Source organism: Ochotona curzoniae, unplaced genomic scaffold, assembly GCF_017591425.1.
Source record: "Ochotona curzoniae isolate NIBS_2020 unplaced genomic scaffold, NIBS_Ocur_1.0 contig_174, whole genome shotgun sequence".
In the NCBI taxonomy this organism is placed as follows: Eukaryota; Metazoa; Chordata; class Mammalia; order Lagomorpha; family Ochotonidae; genus Ochotona; species Ochotona curzoniae.
The window spans coordinates 1-20028 of NW_024465170.1; the positions used below are offsets into that span (position 1 = coordinate 1).

General features: G+C 44.0%; 1 protein-coding gene across 1 annotated transcript; it reads right to left on the minus strand.

Moving 5' to 3' along the window:
- Positions 1-13823: 13823 nt before the first annotated feature.
- On the minus strand, positions 13824-19458 carry LOC121148649 (the record flags this gene model as incomplete). Its single annotated transcript, XM_040968856.1, is given in 6 exon segments — positions 13824-14279; positions 14583-16226; positions 16229-16759; positions 17583-17815; positions 18859-18881; positions 19284-19458. Coding segments are annotated over 6 exon segments (2960 nt in total), but the record flags the coding sequence as incomplete, so codon positions are not given.
- Between the last annotated feature and the right edge of the window lie 570 nt (positions 19459-20028).

The following is a 20028-nucleotide window of genomic DNA, read 5'->3' on the forward strand; positions in this document are numbered from 1 at the left end:
GGTTGGCATGTATGTAAGGGTTGCTGGGGATGCCAGCAGAACCTCAAGAGCCTGGAGTGGCATGCGGGGTAGGTTGGCTACAGATACAACTAGCAGCGGATCAGCCATGAAGTGAACAAACAAGAAATCAAAGCACAAGGACATGACAGAGAATGAGCTCTTGGAAGCAGCCTGCTCACACTTCACAGGGAGACCCACACTCAACAGCTTTCCCATGTTCCCAGGCTTTTGTCCCCTTTAGAAGCTATCTAGGAAGCCCATGTCAGTATTCTAGCAGCTAAAATCCTCCACATGTCCTAAACACAGCAAAAAAGGAAATAATTTTTTTTTTAAATTTACAAAATATATGAAGATCTATGAAACCCACTCAAAAGACAAAAGGGTAGAAGCAAGTATTCAGCACAGCAGTTTAGGTGTTAGTTCTGATGGTCACATCCCATATCAGATTGCTCAATTCAATTTTTGCATTGCTTTCATGGTCATAGTCCTACTAATAAGCACTTAGCAAAAAACAGGCAATGTGGTAAGAACTTGTGTACCTGTCACTTACCTGGGAGAGCTGCACTAAGTTCCTGGCTTCCTGACTCTGCCTGACCCTGTCTTGGCTGCAGGAGGAACTCTGAGGGGGAGAAACAGTGGGTGCAAAATCTCTCGCTCTTGCTCTCTCTGCCTTTCAAAAACATACATTTTTTTTTTCAATTGCAGGTTGTAGTACACTGTCAAAGAATAATTTCAAAAATGACATAACCATGCAAAGAAACATGCTGGTCACACAGATGATGGAATTGGCACAAAAAACCGCTTAACTTATTATTGATAACATCGAAGAAATTTTAAGAAAACAGAAAAAGTGAAGAGAAGGATGACAGTAGAAGATACATAAAAACTTCAACTCCAAAACATCAACCAAAAGGTACAGTCCCAGGTTGTGAAAACTGTATCAAATATTTATCAGGTGGAACTTTATAGCATAATGGGAACTAAAAAAAAAAAAATGGATAAGTGAACTTGAAGTTAGGCTTATACCATCCAAAGTAAAGCAGAGAAACAAGAAAACATTGCAATAAAGAAACACAGTATGAGGTACTTCTTACTAATCAAGAAGTCTATGACATGAGTAGTTGCACTCACATGAAAAGAGGAAGGAGCAGTAGTAAACTATTTGAAGAAATCATCAGTTGAGAAAAATCAGTGAAAAAATTTGACAGACTCAATCGCTGGACTCAAAGCAGAATACATGAACAGAAAATTTCTCCTAGACATCTATCATCACATCACTCAACACCAATGACTAAAATCTTAAAAACAGTCAGACAAGGCAAGGCAGGGGAGAAATAAGATAACACACACAAAGCAGCAGGGGCCAATGCGACTATACTGCTCTAAGATTCACACATTATAAATCAAGTGGTAATTCAAGATAAACTGTGATATTTAACATATACATTAAGTTTCCTGAGCAGACATAAAAAGTTTTATTTAAACAAAGAGTAAATAAACCAAAATACTAAAATGTGCATAAAAATTAACCAAAAAAGCGAAAAGAAACAAAGAGGCAAAGAATATATATATATGTATAAAATAAAGCAACCAGGAAGATGATAAATTAACTAACATATTTGTTAGCATTCTATTTGAACTAAATGACATGGAGTTTAATTAAATAAGTAAACTAAACACCAATTAAAAGACAGATTGCCAGGCTAGTAAGCAAGCTAGATGAAACTCTATGCTATTCAAGGACATACACAGTAAATATATGGTTATGAATACTTTGAAAGATATTAATATTGCAACGAGGAAACCCAGCAACTTTCCAGCCAGATCAAGTACACTCTAAGAATTGTCTCAAAGACAAAATAACTGCTGCTGCATTGCTGGTATGTTAATGATGGACTAGTCCCATTTGCCTAATGCTCCCTCTTATAGCCAAAATACTCAGGGCGTAACATGATTTCCTTGCGTCACTGTGCAAAAAGAAATAATAAGAAAGGGTATTTCCCTCAGCCCCCAACACTCAGGGCTAAAGTTATTTTTAAGCACAGAGAAGAGTTAACTAACAAGCATGAAATAAAAAAAGGTTTATCTTTAAGTTTTGATGGTAAGGTTGGTCTTAATCTAGGATTTGAATATACATAACAATATACTGAATATACTGTATATACTGAATCAACCTGCAATCAAAACTTACAATAAACAAAGACATACAACTCCCTAAGAAAAGCCAGATGACTGTGAAAAGTCTTGCCAAGTATGTATACTGCAACTGGATATTGAGAAGTATGCAAAATCCATAAATAGGTTGAAAGACACAAACCATATAGTTGCCTTAACTATTGCATTACTTTAATGTACACAATAAAGATATGTTAAAATCTGATTATATTTGTTCCTTTTATTTTATCTATCAAGGTAGAAATACAACACAATGTGTTTAAAATGCCACAGAACACATGTACTGGGGCAACAGCCTGGCCCATGCTTACACTTGCTATTTTTATTCCAAGTAGGCAAAAGATACAAATATTCATTAATAAATATGAAGTAGTTTTAAAATGAAAAAATATAAGCATACCAGTTTCAAGTCCCATAAGACAATTGTTTTGATGGATGGGGAATTTATTCTCAGAACATTTATGAAGTCTGAAAGAAAATCTAGCTCTTTTCAGCATGAATATCTGTTTCAGTTACGTGTTCTCACAGGTACAGTTACCTCTTCCTGCTGAGGTTCTATAACTGTTTCTTCTTCTCCTTCTTGAGTGTTTCACCCAAATGTTTCTTCCAAACTAGAAACAAGCTGCAAAAAAATCAAAACAAATTAAACACTTTTCATAATTTAAAATTGATTCTATTGTTCCAGGACTTTGTTCATATTAGACTTGCACATATTAAAACACTATTTAGACTTGACATAGGAAAAAACTTCATATTTTTCATCTTATATCTCATCTTACATCATCATAGGGCAACTAAGACATTCCTGGACCCTGCTCCCCCGAAAAAAAATCCTCTTCATGAGTCTACCCTTTCTGTGTAGATACCTACCTAAGAAGGCAAAATTCTGCCCAAGAATGGCTCATGGATTAGGTAGGTATTCCTCAGTTTATAATTTCTTGTTTTCCTCCTCTAAAGGGAGTCATAAAAATAGAAGTATGAACACCAAAAGTAATACATTTTTTACATGAAGTTTTGTTATTGTTTATTGGAAAGGCAGGGAAAGATCCTCATTCCACTAGTTCACTCCCAAGTGGCCATAACAGCCAGAGCTAAGCTCATTTGATCCAAAGCCTGAAACCTCCTCTGGGCCTCTGACATGGGTGCAGGTTCCCAAACCCTTAGGCCATCCTGCACTGCCCTCCCAGGATATAGGCAGGAAATGAATAGGGAAATGCAGTAGCCAGCACAAGAACCAGCGCCCATATGGGATCCAAGCATGTGCAAAGCAAGATTCAGCCACCGATCCATTGTGCTGGGCCCTAAAAGTAATGTATTTTAAAGGAATATTTTTTAGCATAACCCAAGAAATGTGAACAAACTTGTGGTTTGGATGTTTGATGTTACATTTCACATTCATGCTTTTCATTGCTCTTGAGTGATAACTGATGTGTTTGCAGTTCAATTTTAGGTGACTGTATAAGTAAAACACAAAGAAAGAGCATTTGTTTTTCTCACTGCAAGCTGAAGTTGTATGAAATGGAAAAGCGGCTTTTGTTTTTCTTTTTAGAAAGTCAGATTTACAGAGAGGAGACAGAGAGAGAAAAGATTTTTTATCCACTGCATCACTCCTCAAGTGGCCACAATGGCCAGAGCTGAGCCAATCTGAAGCCAGGAGCCAGGAGTCCCCTCCAGGTCTCCTATGTAGGTGCAGGGTCCCAAGGCTTTGGGCCATCCTTGACTGCCTCCCCAAGCCACAAGCAGGGAGCTTGAATGGAAGTGGAGCATCCAGAACACAAACCAGCACCTGTATGTGATCCGGGTGCTTGCAAGGCAAATACTTTATCCACTAGGCCACTGTGCTAGGCCCTGAAAGGTTTACCTTCAAAAACTTCATGTGGCATCTGAGAAGCTGAATTGCTGAAGGGTTCTACTCATACACTGACAGGAGTAGCTTACCACCCCTGACTGCCTGTACTATGTAGTTTGTGCTCAATACTTGCTGTCCTGTTGAGTTCTGGAACTTTGGTCAAGCAAGACAGAGTATACCACGACCCGTCTCTACCAAAATCCTGGGCATGAGTTCCTAACGATTTTCTTTAGTAGACATTCCCTTTGTGTTAACATAATTCATTTCTAGAGAAGTTAAACATTCATTACTCCGAAGGGAGAAGACTGGCAAGCCTGGAATTGCCTTCCTCCAGATTTCCCTCCATGTGCCATCAGTTACAAATCTCAAACACGGGTATTTAGTATACGCTGATACCCAACACAGGGATCAGTAATTGTCTCACCATGCCCAGACGTTTGGTGATCATCCTAATCTTTTCGTCCTTCCCCAGTATTTCTTGTGTCTTACTCGAGGGAATAGGCAAAGCGTATCGTAAAAGGGATTCTCCTGCTGGTGGACATCTTAAGACCATGGGTTCAGCTTTGTCACACACTAGTTTTCTATTATGCCGCTGTTTTAGTCTAAGTGACAAGGGTGAATTAAGCAGCCCTTTTTGATGCATCAGTTGTGGAACATTTGCCCAGGTAGAACTTGCGGACATTATGTGCTTGGACGGCTTCATTTCCCTGTGGACTTAGCTTCCAAGTTGCACATGAAAAATCGAAGTCCTCCCTGCAAATAAAACATAAGAGAAAAAAACAAAATTTGACTAATAAAGATATTTTAATCACATTCATGCACTACACTTGCTTTTATTTTTCTGAGGCAGCGTTCTGAGCAGCTTGCACAGAGTACATCCACCAACCTCTGGAATCCACAATTATAATTTTGGTACATCAGAGGTAAAATCCTTAGGTAAAATAAAGAATATAGTTAACAAAGTTCAATTTACATCAAAAAGTCACTTAATTCCAAATAGCAAAAAATAAAATGTTATTGTTTTTAAGATAATACACATAATTATCACCATCAAATTATGTGCAGAAAGTGAAATCAGAATGACAAGCTGACTATTACAAATCTACTAAATTCTGAATCTGTAGTTCTAAAACAGGCTACATTTGAGCCAGTTGAATCTGGCTACAATTCCTGCTTCTTTTCTATGTCATTTGCTCTCCATACGGAAAAAAAAATGTTTTTTTAAAGCTAAAGCATGTATGGCATTTCATTACGTGAATGAGGAAACAGATGAAGATGTCTGATTTAAAATGATAGAAGGGTGGGGCACTGTGATGCAGCAGGTCAAGTTCATATAAGGGACACACACTGCTCTTGTCTCAGCAGCACCAGCACCTCTGCTTCTGACTGAACTTCCTGCAAATGCATCTTGAGAAGCAGGTAACGATGACTCAGGCGACTGTGCCCCTAGTGCTGACGTGGGAGATCTAGATGGAGAGCTGGCATTCTAGTTTCCGCCTGGCTCAGCCCTGGCTACTGCAGGAGCCTGCAGAGTGAATTAGTGGTTTTTAGATTCCTCTCCAGCCTTTCAGGTAGACTAAAAAACAAACAAAACAAAACTTTTTTTAATTGATGGAAAGATGACTAATTAACAATGTCAACTCTGTAGAAGTTACAAAATGGAGAAGGCAAACATTCCTAACAAGTCACAAATTTTGTGTTGAGAAAACCCTCAGGAAAAATGAAATGTGAATGGGGCTATTGGGGAAAAGGCAGTGTCAACAGTGCAAGAGTGTACTTTTAATTCTGATTAAAATTCTGCTTATTTGAAAGGCACAGTTGAGGGAGGAGAAAGGGGACAGGGAGGGAGAGAGAGAGAGGGAGACAGAGAAAGAGAAAGAGAGAGAATGAATGGTCTATCTGCTTGATCACACTGCAAATGGTTATACTGAGTAAGGCTGGGTGGGGTTAAAGCCAGGCACTTCAGCTCGGTCTCCCACATGGGTGACCAGCCACTCAGACTGTCTTCTGCTGCTTTCTCGGGGAATATTCATAGAGAGCTGGACTGGAAATGGAACAACTAGGACTCACCTGGGCACCCATACAGAATAAGGTGACATAGGTAACAGCTTTACCTGCAAGCCACAATGCCAACCCTTCATCCTCATCTTTTCCACATAATCCCAAAAGTGCATGCCCTTTACAGCACGATTCCTATGGAAAAATGGCCAGGTCTTGGAACACGACAGGGTACATCCAAGGCAACCTCATGTGCAGATCACACTCAAGTTATACAAGACTAAAGATTGTGAAAACCATTAAAAGGAACACAAATGTAGACCCAGATGTATGAATTACAAAATCTACACATGGCTTGGGTCCTGGGGTCTACCTACTAGGTGGATTTGGGGTTGGTGATCCCAAGGGTTGGGGGATCCAGCAGGGCTTGGGTAGCCTGGCCCAGATCCTTTGGCCCACCTGCAAGAACTTAGTGAAAAAGGTGGAGCAGTGGACACCGACTCTCCTGATGTAAAAGGAGAATTGGCAGCTTATTTGGTGTCAGTGCAGAAGAACTTTGAACCCTAAACAATGACAGCAGTGAACGGAGACTCAAGGCTGACCATGTCAGCAATGAATATTGGCAGGGTGGCATCATCCTTGGACTGATGAAATCAACAGCATTTCAGAACTATCCAAACCACTTGGGCAGAACCCTTGCAACATGCACACATCTGGACCCTGAGTTGATACAAGGTGGCAGTTCCTCATCCCTGGGTACTGGGCCATTTGGAAAGGTGCATGTGGCTTTCCTCTCTCGCCCCTTCCCCTAAAGAAGAAACAGCAAACTTGGAAACAATGAGTTCACTCAATTTTCCCTAAACCCGAATCCTTCTAAATCATATCAACAATATATATATAAAGTAATTATAAAAGTTGATATTAAACATCATCATGTGAGATTAACAAATCAAACAGCACAGAATGAACTGCACGTGGGCACAGGATAATGTACTGTCCAAACTGAAACACAGAAAGACACTAAAACAATGAACGGAATAGGAGGTTTTGTTTATACATCAAGCAATCTAAGTGTATCTGGAGTGTCCAGCAAAGGACAGCAGTGAAACATTTGAATAAATAATGAGTTTTTCCAAATTTGCTGAAAAACATATATTCTCAGCTCCTTGGCCTTAAAGAATACACAGAAAACTAATAAATACACATATTAACAGCGATGATCCAACAACAAAGCAAAATCCATGGTTTGCAGATTTTGACATAAATGGATTAGCCTCTTCAGAGAGTTACAGAAAGGTTTAAGAAGACTATAAGACAAGGTAATTGCCCCCCTTGCCCTCCTAGCCGCCCCAGGAGCTGGGCTCTAGCACTATCCACCAGCCAGGTGCATCACCACTGCCACCCTTCACGCCTTAACCTGACAGCAAGTCAAGTCCTTCAGTGGGGACACAAAACAGCACAGGATGAGTCAGGAAACGCCCACAACACTCTCCAAATTTTCCACCAGGGACAGCAGAGTCATCACTGAGAGAAAAGCATACCCCAGGTAGGAGCTGAGCCATCTCTCAAGGGGGAACCCTCTAGGCAAGCGATGGCTCATCAGGTCAGAGACCAACTGTCCCAGAGGGGAAGCCTCACCCTGCACCCTGAGGGAGTCCCTGATTCCCCCAAGGGGAAGCCTCACCCTGAACCCTGAGGGGGACACCTCACTCCGCCTTGCCCCTTCCTGAGGGGGACTCTCACCCCAAGCCTTCTTGAGGGAGTGCCTGACTCCTCCTTGGTGGGGAGTCTCAGCCTCACTCCAAGCCTTCCCTAGGGATTCTGTCACTCCTGGGAGGGGGTGAGCACCCTATCCAAGGGGGAAGCCTCCCCCTACACCTCGGGGTGTCCCTCTCCAGGCGGCCAGGAGCTGGGGACTGTTCGGTGCGCTTGAGTCGAAGGTGAAAACCTGCTTACCTGATGTTGGAAGTCCTGCATCTGCTGGGCTTCAAAACAGACGCCTGCCCTCCACATACAGCTAGCCAGCCTTCTATTAACACATTATCGCTGAAAACGGGCGCCCAGGTCCCGGAAGACCTCGGGGAGCGCTCCCACACAGGTGGTCGCTTCCGGGGCGTCACAGACGGAGATGACGTCACAGATATCACAGACGCGGGCGGCTTCCGACGTCAAATGCAGCGAATCTGTTTTCTGTATCATAAATATAATTCCAAAAAGATAATTATATTGATCTGAATAAAACAGGGAGCCCGTGTTTTGGAGGAAGACTAAAGAACCTCTATCTATTCCTCGTGTACGAGGATACCCTCTAAAGAGAAACAACATGGAGAATTATTTTATGCAAAAGTAAAATTAGTTTCATGCTGCAGGAAGTATTTGTGCATTGTTGTTTCACAGTTCACATCAGTTTTTAATTAATTTATATAAACTGAATACATCCATATGTTTCACAATAAACTTAGAGAAGCATAGTGAAACCTCCCACTAACTCCTCTCCTGTCCTACAGTTTCATTTCATTTTACAGTAGTCAGGCAGACACAGAGAGAGAGATCCTGACTGCTGGTTTACTCACCAGGTGCACATGAAACCCTGGGGTTGGGCCAATCCAAGCTCTCCCATAATTTACATTAGCATGAAGCTGCATCTGGATTATAGCCACAAGGATGTGAACTAGGCACTCACTCAGCTATGCAAGGTAGGCATCCTACACTGCATCTTAACTGCTGTGTTAATGCCCATTCCTATTTTAGTTTCTTAGTGTGGTATTAGAGGTCATAGATTTGATATCTCTCTTTTCCAATATTGTTGTTACCATTTGTAAATGCTGTAACTTCTCCCCTGCATGCTTACTTTTGATGGGATTCCATAAGGTCTGATATAGTATATTTTCATTTAGTCTAAAATGTTTGCAGCACTTTACTTTGATTTTTGTTTGAATCTTTAGCTACTTAGATTTCTGTTGGGTGTACAAATTTTTACATTCTACCCATTGAGCTGAAATTAAATTTTTGTGTGATTTGGTAATCTTACCTTGCAGGTTTTGAAATTTCTTAAGATTATTGAGACAGCACAGAATGTTGTCCTTGTGGCATTTTCTTGGTGCACCTAAGAATAATATACCAGTGGTTGAAGCATTTATATTTATAATATACTTTATAAATAGAATATATAATATACTTTATAAAATATATGCTCCTGACTGGTCATTTTTTCATTTTAAAATATTGCCTATTCTGAAATCTACACTTTTTTTATCAGTAGTGACATGTTTTCTAACCTTTCAATTGATCACTTTATTTGTCTTTCAAGAACTCTTTGCAAGGGCCCGGCGCGGTGGCGCAAGTGGTTAAAGGTCCTCGCCTTGCACGCCCGGGATCCCATATGGGCGCCGGTTCTAATCCCGGCAGCCACGCTTCCCTTCCAGCTCCCTGCTTGTGGCCCGGAAAGGCAGTCGAGGACGGCCCAGGGCTTTGGGACCCTGCACCCGATTGGGAGACCCGGAAGAGGCTCCTGGCTTCGGATCGGCATAGCATCGGCCCGTTGCGCTCACTTGGGGAGTGAATCATCGGACGGAAGATCTTCCTCTCTGTCTCTCCTCTCTGTATATCCGCCTTTCCAATCAAAAAATAATAAAAATAAATCTTAAAAAAAAAAAAGAACTCTTTGCAAACAGTTTATGATCATCTTTTTGAAAGGATTATAACCACATCTGGCTTTTCATTTGAGGGCACTTATATCATTTGCACTTAATGAAATCTCTGAAATGATTAAATTTGAGTCTACTAGGTTTTTCTTTTTAAGCTTCATTTATTTACTTGAAAGGTGGAGTTACAGAGAGAGAAAGAGAGTGAGGGAGAGATCTTCCATTCTTTGGTGCAAACCAAAGCCACAGACTTGGAATTGTGCTCAGGCCTCCCACGTGGGAAACAGGGGTCCAAGTGATTGGAATTATTTTCCATTTCCTTCCCAGGCACAACAGCAGGGAAATGAATTGGAATTGAAGCATCTGGCATGTGAACCAATGCTTACATGGAATGCCAGCATTCCAAGGTGACAAGACTTGATAATCCATGCTCCCTGCTACCATTATTTTCTTGACATAAAAAGAAACACACAATGTACTTAATTATTTCTGGTCATGTTGTTTTAACTCTTAGCAGTTAACAATAAAATAAAATTTCAACTCATCCATGTTGTATCCGAAAATAGGGCATAGTGTTTGGCCTTCAGCTGTCTGCTCCTTGGTTAAAAACTCTCGTAATGCATAATGATCTCAACCTTACTACCTTTACAGAAAATCAGCTGGTTTTGTTTTATGCAGAAGGCTTTACTATGCTGCTAAATGTTCAAGGAAACTTTTTCACAACTGAGACATGTTACCAATTCAGGTTGAGTTGCGGGCCGGCACAAAACTTGTTTGAATAATCATTTTTCAAGCACTGAGATCCCATATGTGTGCTGGTTTGTATCCCAGTTACTCCTCTTCTCATCCAGCTCCCTATATGTAGCCTGGGAAAGCAGAGGAGGATGGCCTAAAGCCTTAGGACTCTGCACTCACATAGGAGTCCCAGAAGCAGGTCCTGGCTTGTGGCTCCTGGCTCAAGATTGGCTCAGCTCCAGCCATTATAGCCACCTGGGGAGTGATCCAGAGGATGGAAGATCTTGCCCTGACTCTCCTTCTCTCTGTACATTTGCCTTTCCGATAAAAATAAATAAATATTTTTTAGAAGAATTTTGAGTTGTGTGTTAGTAAATTGCTCATTTTATGGTTATCGGGCACTGTTATTTTGATGAAATTGAGCCCATAGAAATTTAGAAAGTTTTCATTGTCTCTGTGAAAGCATGAGAAAATTTCTCACATGCCTCTGCTAATATTATCTGCACTGGCTTCAACCACAGAAGCCGAGTATGACTCTGGAGTAACAGACTGAGGTAATGCATCTAGAGAACAATCATGAATATCATCTAATGACAAAAAAACATGTCATTTTTTAGTTCACCAAGTAGCCTCACTTGAAGATTAAAAAAATAAATCTTAAGAAAACTTAAGGAAATTTCTTAAGAAATCTTAAGAAAACTAACTAAAACTGAAAAGGAATAGAATATCAAACCAGCACGTACTCCAAAATCAATGGAGTTATTTACAAAAGCAAATCTGATCATTTGTTTAACCATATCAATTAAATCGGAGTTATAGTATATAAGGATCAGGTGGCGAAGCCTTTCAATGCACCTCAGTGACTCCTTTACAATAAAATATTTTTGCATGTTTTAGTATTTAACATGTAAATTGTCATAAAGAAATTTCATAGGTTAAGGGGGGAAAATGCAGGTAAAAGAATGAACCTACTTCCATCCCCTCATATAATGCAGCATTGGTTTGCAATAACAATAACCAGTAGGAGAAATGCATACACACTTTGTATAACATAAGGTACACCCCAAATTTGAGAAGTGTAGTCCTAAACTGTTAGACTCAGGGAGAGTCCAACCCCGTGGAGGGGAGTCACACCGTCATTGGCAAAACAAGTCAAACGCAGAGGCTGCAATAAGCATGAGGATTTTATTGAACATTCGCGAATGGGCAACAGAGTCTCTGGAGGCATCCAGGACTCTGTGCGCCCCAAGCAGGTTAAAGCACCTTTTTAAAGGACAAAACCGCAAACTTCGCATAACAGCTGGCATTTTACTTTAAGATTAGAATCTCTTTTATTCCTGCAGCTGCCTGCTCCGGCCTTGCTACCTTATCTCTTTTTTTCTGCAGCTGCCTGCTCCGGCCTTGCTACCTTATCTCTTTTATTCCTGCAGCTGCCTTGTTCATGTCTGGGAAACTGAAACTTTTACTTCCTTCATGAAATAGCTTTTCTATATTTATTCCAACATGGCTCTACTCTTGCTCAGCAGAAAGCAATATACAGAAGCAAAATCAAGCGGTTATTCTAAGCTCTTACATTCCCCCCTTTTCTTTTAGGACATATTTTTATCTTAAAATATAAGCATTAGCAGGCATTTTCTTGTACAGGCTGATATTGGCTGGTTAATACAAAGGCTTGAATTATTGACAATCTTTTTTTTATGAACTGTAATAAACGATTAATAATGCAAGGTCCTATAGTTAAAAGGAGTAATAACAATATTAAAGGTCCTGTTATAGCAGAGATGAGAGTGGTTAGCCAGGGTGATTGAGAGAACATGTTTTCAAACCATGCTTTTTGGGCTGACAATTCTTTCTGTCTTTTATTTAATCTGTCTCTGAGTCAATCTAAAGTCTCAGTCACACTTCCAGTTTGGTCAGCATAGAAACAACACTCTTCCTTTAAGGCGGCACACAATCCTCCTTCTTTTAACAATAGCAAATCTAGTCCTCTCCTGTTTTGCAACACTACTTCAGACAGAGAGGTAAGAGACTCTTTTAGTCCTCTGACTGACTGTTCTAAGGCCTGTAGGTCTTCATTCATAGCCTGGTGTAGTCCTTGGTAATAGTCTGTTCTCGACAGAGCAGTTGCTCCGGTGGTTATGCCAGCGGCTATTCCTCCTGTACCTAGTAACACGGCTAGAGTAATAGAGACAGGCTCTCGCTTGGCCCTCCCTGGATGTTCATAGGCAGCTAGAACAGTCTCAGACAGAAGGTACGTTATTCTTGGCCACAATTGAACAAGCACACAGAAGTCTTTGGTGACGTTAAGAACCTGTGCCGAGATACAAGGGGTCAGACCAGTGTTGCATGCCCAATAGATTCCATTAGGTGGTGTCAGATAATAATTTCCTATGGGGACATTTAAACTCTGGTTACATAGTCTAGATTTTATTGAATTTTTTTCTATACATAGACCTGTCCCACTGACATCAGTAAGTGTCAGTTCGTGCCCCATGGTGCTGCAGACTGGAGATGGGCTACTGGAGTTTGTTAAGTTTGCTATTGTGGCTATTCCTTCATAATAAGGTGGACTGGGGTTGAGGCATAGCCAGCAGTCCCTGGCTCTTTCGGGATCTGAAGAGTTAAGGGCTAGAAAGGCTCCTTTAACTAGATTTATGAGTCTTTCTCCCGTGCTTTTCGGCACTATAGTGGGGGAGGCCGGCGTGCTAGTTTGTGGAGTTATTGTGTGGTTGAAAAATGGCCTTATAGGATGTTGAGGCTGTTGTCCTGACGGCCCGCGGAAGGCAGGCAGGACATGATTTGGGCCAATAGACTGGGTGGCTAAGGGCTCTATTTGGCGGGAGATAGTGAACAGAGTAAATGCGTCCCACCCTTCTCTGTAGAGCCGCAATCCCCATACTCTCGTCTTAGTCCAGTCAGCTTTTTCTCCGGCCGAGGTGAAAGAAATAACTAAAGGATTGCATCTGCCACCTGGGGTGCTCCCCGTTCTTCTAGTTACACTATCAAAGCATGGTCCGCAGTTTTGTTTCCAGTGACCCTGGCCGCAAATCCAGGGCCCTGTCCCTGAATATCCTGGAATATTTTCCCTCTTGACTGAGATGAGGTCAGTTGATTCAGTGAGCCAATACACTGTCCCGGTAGTTTCACAACCCCAACTAGCACAGTATCCTTCTTCGGCCCCCCTACACTGCTTGATTTTGGCTTTGCTACGGTCACTCCCCGGACAAACGTAAAAGGGTCTGGCTCTGGTGTGTAACCGTCCCAGTACATTCTCACAGCCATACGCGTTCCGACTACTAGTTCCTGAATAAGGGAGACCGGGAGTCTCCCATGCTCCTCCAACTAGGTCACATAGATCAAAATATAACTTGGGAAAGGTAACATCAACCGGTCCAATGACTTGAGTGCTATTTATGACTGTTCCTATTTCAAACTACTGATTTTCCAGGTAATTTTATGGGGGGTATGTGGGTTATAATCTGACAATGAACATGGAAGAGATAGCAAAGTCAAAAAGTACATTTTTAAGCACGAGTCAGTCTTATCTTTAGAGGATTTGGGGTTCGTTGAAGTTTCCATTCTGGTTCCTGGTCAGTCCCTGTAGTCCCTGTTGCTGGCTGATCCTTGGCGTGTTTCACGTGGGAGGCATGTACCCAGGCGGCAATTCCGTCGACTTTCAGGGCGGTTGGAGTAGTCAGTAGGACAGTAAAGGGTCCTTTCCACCGTGGTTCTAAGGTTTTTGCCTGGTGTCTCCGGACATACACCTGGTCTCCTTCCTTGAACGGGTGAGGGCACGGTGGAATGTCTTTGTCCTTGTAGGCCTCTGCAAGCGGTTTCCAGATGTACTCTCTCACTGCTCTGAGAGCCTGGAGATGCGCCTGTAACGAGGGTGGATGGGGGAACATGGTAGGATCAAAATCACAGAAAGAGGATGCCGGTGGTGGGCTCCCATATAATATTTCAAAGGGAGTCAGCCCATGATATGCAGGAGTGTTGCGCACTCGAAAAAGGGCCATAGGGAGGAGCCGTACCCAGTCTTTTCCGCCAGTCTCTAGGGCTAATTTAGTCAAGGTCTCTTTTAGAGTTCTATTCATTCTTTCTACCTGGCCTGAACTCTGGGGTCGATAAGCACAATGTAGTTTCCAATGAATCCCCAAACTCTTGGCCACCCCCTGACTTACCTGGGAGGCGAAAGCGGGACCGTTATCTGACCCTAATACTTGCGGCAATCCGTACCGGGGAAAAATTTCTTCAAGGAGTTTTTTAACGACTGTCGTGGCCGTTTCATTCTTCGTGGGGTAGGCTTCTACCCAGCCTGAAAAGGTGTCTACAAAAACTAAGAGATATTTATAACCATACAGTCCCGGTTTTACTTCAGTAAAGTCTATTTCCCATTGTATTCCCGGTCGGTGTCCTCGGGCACGGGCTCCTTGGGGGAGTTTTAGTCGCCCTGCGTTTACCTGGGCACAAGGCTTGCATTGGTCCACTGTAATTTGAGTAAGAAACTGCAGGTCAGGAGTTATAAACGGGCATTTCTCATTTGCAAGTAGAGCGTGCATTTTTCTCCGGCTCAAATGAGTGAGGCGGTGGAGGTGTTCAATGATTTCAGTAGCTATGCGATAGGGCAGGATGACCTTGTCTCCTTTTCTCCATGCTTTGCACTTAGCATCCCACTCCCCTTCGAGTTTTTTAATGAGAGCTCTGTCATTATCAGTATATTTAAATGGAACTCCCCAGTTGCAGACTATGTCATCTGTGTTTTGCCTGGTCTCTTCGGGTCCCATTTTTGAGTTTATTTCCAGGGGTAGGGCTGAGATTGGCTCAGTGGCAACAGTTTTTGCAGTCTGGTCTGCCAGTCTATTTCCTCTAGCTACTGGATCTGTTCCTTTTTGGTGGCCCGGACAATGAATAATGCTCAGTCTTTTTGGAAGGAATAGTGCCCTTAAGAGGTTTATTATCTCTTGCTTGTTCTTTATTTCTCGTCCTCCTGAAGTTAAGAGGCCCCTTCTGCGATAAATCTCACCGTGCACATGGGCCGTAGCAAAAGCATACCTACTGTCAGTATAGATGTTTGCTACTTTTCCCGCCGCCAGTTCTAGAGCCTTTGTGAGGGCTATTAGTTCAGCTCGCTGGGCCGACGTCCCTGGCTCTAGGGCACTGGCCCAGACTATGGAGTCATTGTTACTCACCACTGCTGCTCCTGCCCGCCGAGTTCCTTCGGTGACATAGCTGCTGCCATCTGTGAACCAGGTTACCTCCGCGTCTGGTAGAGGCTGGTCAGTTAGATCTTCACGAGTCCCATGAACTTCGGCCAGAATCTGGGAGCAGTCATGGGGGGCATCCTTGGCCGTTCCCGGCTCCGGCAATAGGGAAGCGGGATTGAGCGTAGCAACTGGTCCAAAAGTAATGCGTTCAGGAGCTAAGAGCAAAGCCTGGTAGTGAGTCATGCGGGCGTTTGAAAGCCACCTGTCTGGCGGTTGGCGGACAACCGACTCCACAGCATGTGGAGCTATTATTGTGACTTTCTGTCCCAGGGTTAGTTTGTTTGCGTCCCTGAGCAGGGTCGCAATAGCTGCTACCATGCGCAGGCAAGGGGGCCACCCTGAGGCCACTGGATCTAGTTTCTTTGAAAGGTAGGCAACCGGTCGTCTCCAAGGGCCTAGGGACTGAGTCAATACTCCTTTTGCAATTCCTTTGGCCTTATCCACATACAGTGTGAATGGTTTTGTGACATCAGGCAGTCCCAGGGCCGGTGCCGTTAGGAGGGCCTCTTTAATGCAATCAAAAGCCCGTTGTTGTTCTTTTCCCCAGATGAAGGAGTTTTTTTTTCCTTCGTTAACATGTACAAGGGAGCGGCCAGCTCCGCAAACCCAGGTATCCACAGCCGGCAGAATCCTGCCGTTCCCAGAAACTCACGTACCTGTCGGGAGTTCCTTGGGACTGGTATAGACGCCACCGCAGCTTTCCTGGCTTCAGTTAACCATCTTTTTCCTCCCTTTATGACATATCCTAGGTAGGTTACCTCCTCTCTGCATATCTGGGCTTTCTTGGCAGATGCCCGATATCCTAGGGCTCCCAATTCACGTAACAGGGCCCTTGTCCCTTCTAGGCAGGCCTCTCTGGTAGGTGCTGCCAGCAAGAGATCATCTACATATTGGAGGAGAGTCAGATTGGGGTTATTTAATCTGAATGCCACCAAGTCTTGATGTAGGGCCTCATCAAAGATGGTGGGGGAATTTTTGTAGCCTTGTGGCAATCGAGTCCAAGTCAGTTGCCCACTTACTCCATGTTCCGGATCTCTCCATTCAAAAGCAAATAAAGGTTGGCTCGCCGGGCTCAGTCTGTAGCTAAGTCGACCCGCCGATCAGTCGTCCACCGGTACGCGCGTCCTCCTGTGGCTCCCTGTACCCACGAGGTCTTCTGGCTCATAGGTCCATCAGTAGTTGTCAAAACTGAATGTTGAGCCCCGGTGTCTACTAGAAACGTGGTGGGCTTGCCTCCCACAGACAGAGTTAGCCTGGGCTCAGGGGGAGGCTCCTGGCCCCGACTGGCCTAGTCTTCTAAAGTCAAAACTGAGGTCTGCCTTTTCTTGTTTCTAGGATTGTTGGGACAATCCTTTGCCCAATGGCCGTTTTCTTTACAGTAAGCACATTGATCTTTCCCTAAACGGTTTCGCCGCTCACCTCCCTGTTCCTTAAACTGTCTCCCTATCTCAGTTCCCTGGGATGTTATTTGCTTGTTATGAACTACAGTGGCCAAGATACGGCTCAGTTCTTTATTCCGTCGCTTATCTCTCTTATCCTCTCTTTCTTCCTGCATCTTTCTTAGTCTCTCTTCTCTCTCTCCCGGAGTCTCTCTCTTATTGAAAATTTTATCTGCCTCTTTTACTAAGTCCTGCAAGCTATAATTCTGCAATCCTTCTAGTCTTTGTAACTTATTTCGAATGTCTGGTGCCGACTGTCCTATGAAAGCCATAATCACTTCCCCCTGCCTATCTTCACTTGCCGGATCAAACGGTGTATACATGCGGTATGCTTCCATTAGTCTTTCTAAGAATCCCGCGGGAGTCTCCCCAGCTCCCTGTAGAACTGCTCTTACCTTAGCCAAATTAGTGGGTCGCCTTCCGGCACCCTTGAGACCTGCCAACAGAGTCTGGCGATAAAGACGGAGACGCTCCCTACCATTTGGAGTGTTGAAGTCCCAATTAGGTCGGACAAGGGGAACACTTCATCAATTTCGTTTGGAAGTTGGGTGGGCTGCCCATCAGCCCGAAGGACATTCTTTCTGGCCTCCATCAGCACCCGTTGGACTTCTTCTGTGGTCAGTAGAGTCCGTAACAGCTGCTGACAATCATCCCAAGTCGGCTGGTGCGTCAACAAGATGGACTCGATGAGACCTGTTAATGCTTGGGGGTCTTGGGAGAAAGGAGGGTTATGAGTTTTCCAATTATACAAATCAGAGGCAGAGAAAGGCCAATACTGGACCTGCCCCCCTACAATTCTCAAGGGGTACAATTGTGAAGACCATTGCCCTTCTCCTCTTTCTCCCTCCTTTAATTGAGCCCTGCGTAGCCGCAACCTGGTATGGATTGGGGATCTGGCTTCAGGCTGTTCATTTACAGTGGTGTCTGGAGAGCCCATCTCCCCCGGTCTTCCTCTTGGGGGTTCTCCTTCAGGTTGATGCTCCTGGGGATAAGGTGGAGGAAGTTCAGAGGTCATTAATAGGTCCATCTGACTATCATCAGGCAGGACAGGCTTAGGTCGAGGACGAGTAGCTTCCAGCGGACAGAGGGAAACAAGAGCAGAGGGTTGGGGTTGGGGCGGAGCTGAAGGCGCCGGCAATTCTGGAGAAGGAGGAGGAGGAGGACAGGGTGCGATGAGAAAAGGTTGAGCCCACGGCGGGGGATTAACCACGAGGTCCTCCCATACTAAGATATACGGTAACTGGTCGGGATGCCCCGATGGTTTTGTCTCTACAGCCCTAAACTCCAGCCACTCTTCACACTGCAGGACAGGTTTATAGCAAAGCAATGCAGACTAAGCTTGGTCTAAACACACAGGAACCAGCAGCCAGGACCCAAGGGCTGCAGGCAAGACACTTTCGGCATCACCAGTTGTAGACCCTCTCAGAACAAACTAAATCTTTTACTGGGTGGCCCCCAGGAAACTTACAAGAGGTCATTAATACTATAAATACTATGAACAAGAGTTTTTACACAGCACATTGAATATCATCTGGCTTGTTACAAAAGTTATCTGTAGACTCTAGGCGTGCTGGGAGCAGGAGCCCCCGGAGCCTGCCTGTGGGGATTTGCATGGGGCTGGCTGGGAGGGCAGAGGCGAGGAGGGCACAGGGAGGCCTGGGGTTCCCGGCCTGTCTACTCCCACAGCCAGTCCCTCAGAGAGAATGAAACAGGAGGAGGATCCTATCAAAGTCTTCTTGGGTCAATCTGCTGACCTCTGGGCAGCCGCAGCTGGTACCTGTGCCGGGCAAAGGGAAAACCAGGGACGGATCCATGGGGGGGATTCTGAGACAGATTTCAAACCAGGATAAGGCTGCTGATCAGGGTGGCCTTTTGGACCTGTTGGAAAAACAATCCTTTAAACTGTTTGGATGATAAGAGCCTCCTTTCGGCCAGCCCAGGTTGAAAACGGGGCCCTTCTGCAGAGCAGAAAGTCTGTCAAGATTTTTTCTTAACCGGGAGGGAGAGGTCGTGAGTCCTGTCCTTATCTTCAGTCCAATGGTCAAGAGTCAAACTAAGGGGAATCGTCACAGTCTGTTCCATAATTAAAGACAAAAGACCACACACAATAATTACAAAACAAATGACACAAACAGGATTCGCGCGATGCAAGATTTCCTAAGGGCCCGATACAAAATACAAGAAGGTCGACCGTACAAAGCCAGACGAGGGTGAAGTGATCTTCACCCCGTCTCCAAGGCACCGGAGCGTCCCCCGGCGTACAAGGCCAGACGAGGGTGACATGATCTTCACCCCGTCTGCAAGGCACCGGAGCGTCCCCCGGCGTACAAGATCAAACCGGTACCGTTCAAAGACTGGGGGGGGACAAGGACAGTACAGAACAACACAAAAACAAAAAACACACTTTCCGATCGGTCTTACCTCCCTCTGCGAGAGTTGTTTGCTGAAGACGGTCGCTCCATTCCCGGCCAATGCACCAAAATGTTAGACTCAGGGAGAGTCCAACCCCGTGGAGGGGAGTCACACCGTCATTGGCAAAACAAGTCAAACGCAGAGGCTGCAATAAGCATGAGGATTTTATTGAACATTCGCGAATGGGCAACAGAGTCTCTGGAGGCATCCAGGACTCTGTGCGCCCCAAGCAGGTTAAAGCACCTTTTTAAAGGACAAAACCGCAAACTTCGCATAACAGCTGGCATTTTACTTTAAGATTAGAATCTCTTTTATTCCTGCAGCTGCCTGCTCCGGCCTTGCTACCTTATCTCTTTTTTTTCCTGCAGCTGCCTTGTTCATGTCTGGGAAACTGAAACTTTTACTTCCTTCATGAAATAGCTTTTCTATATTTATTCCAACATGGCTCTACTCTTGCTCAGCAGAAAGCAATATACAGAAGCAAAATCAAGCGGTTATTCTAAGCTCTTACA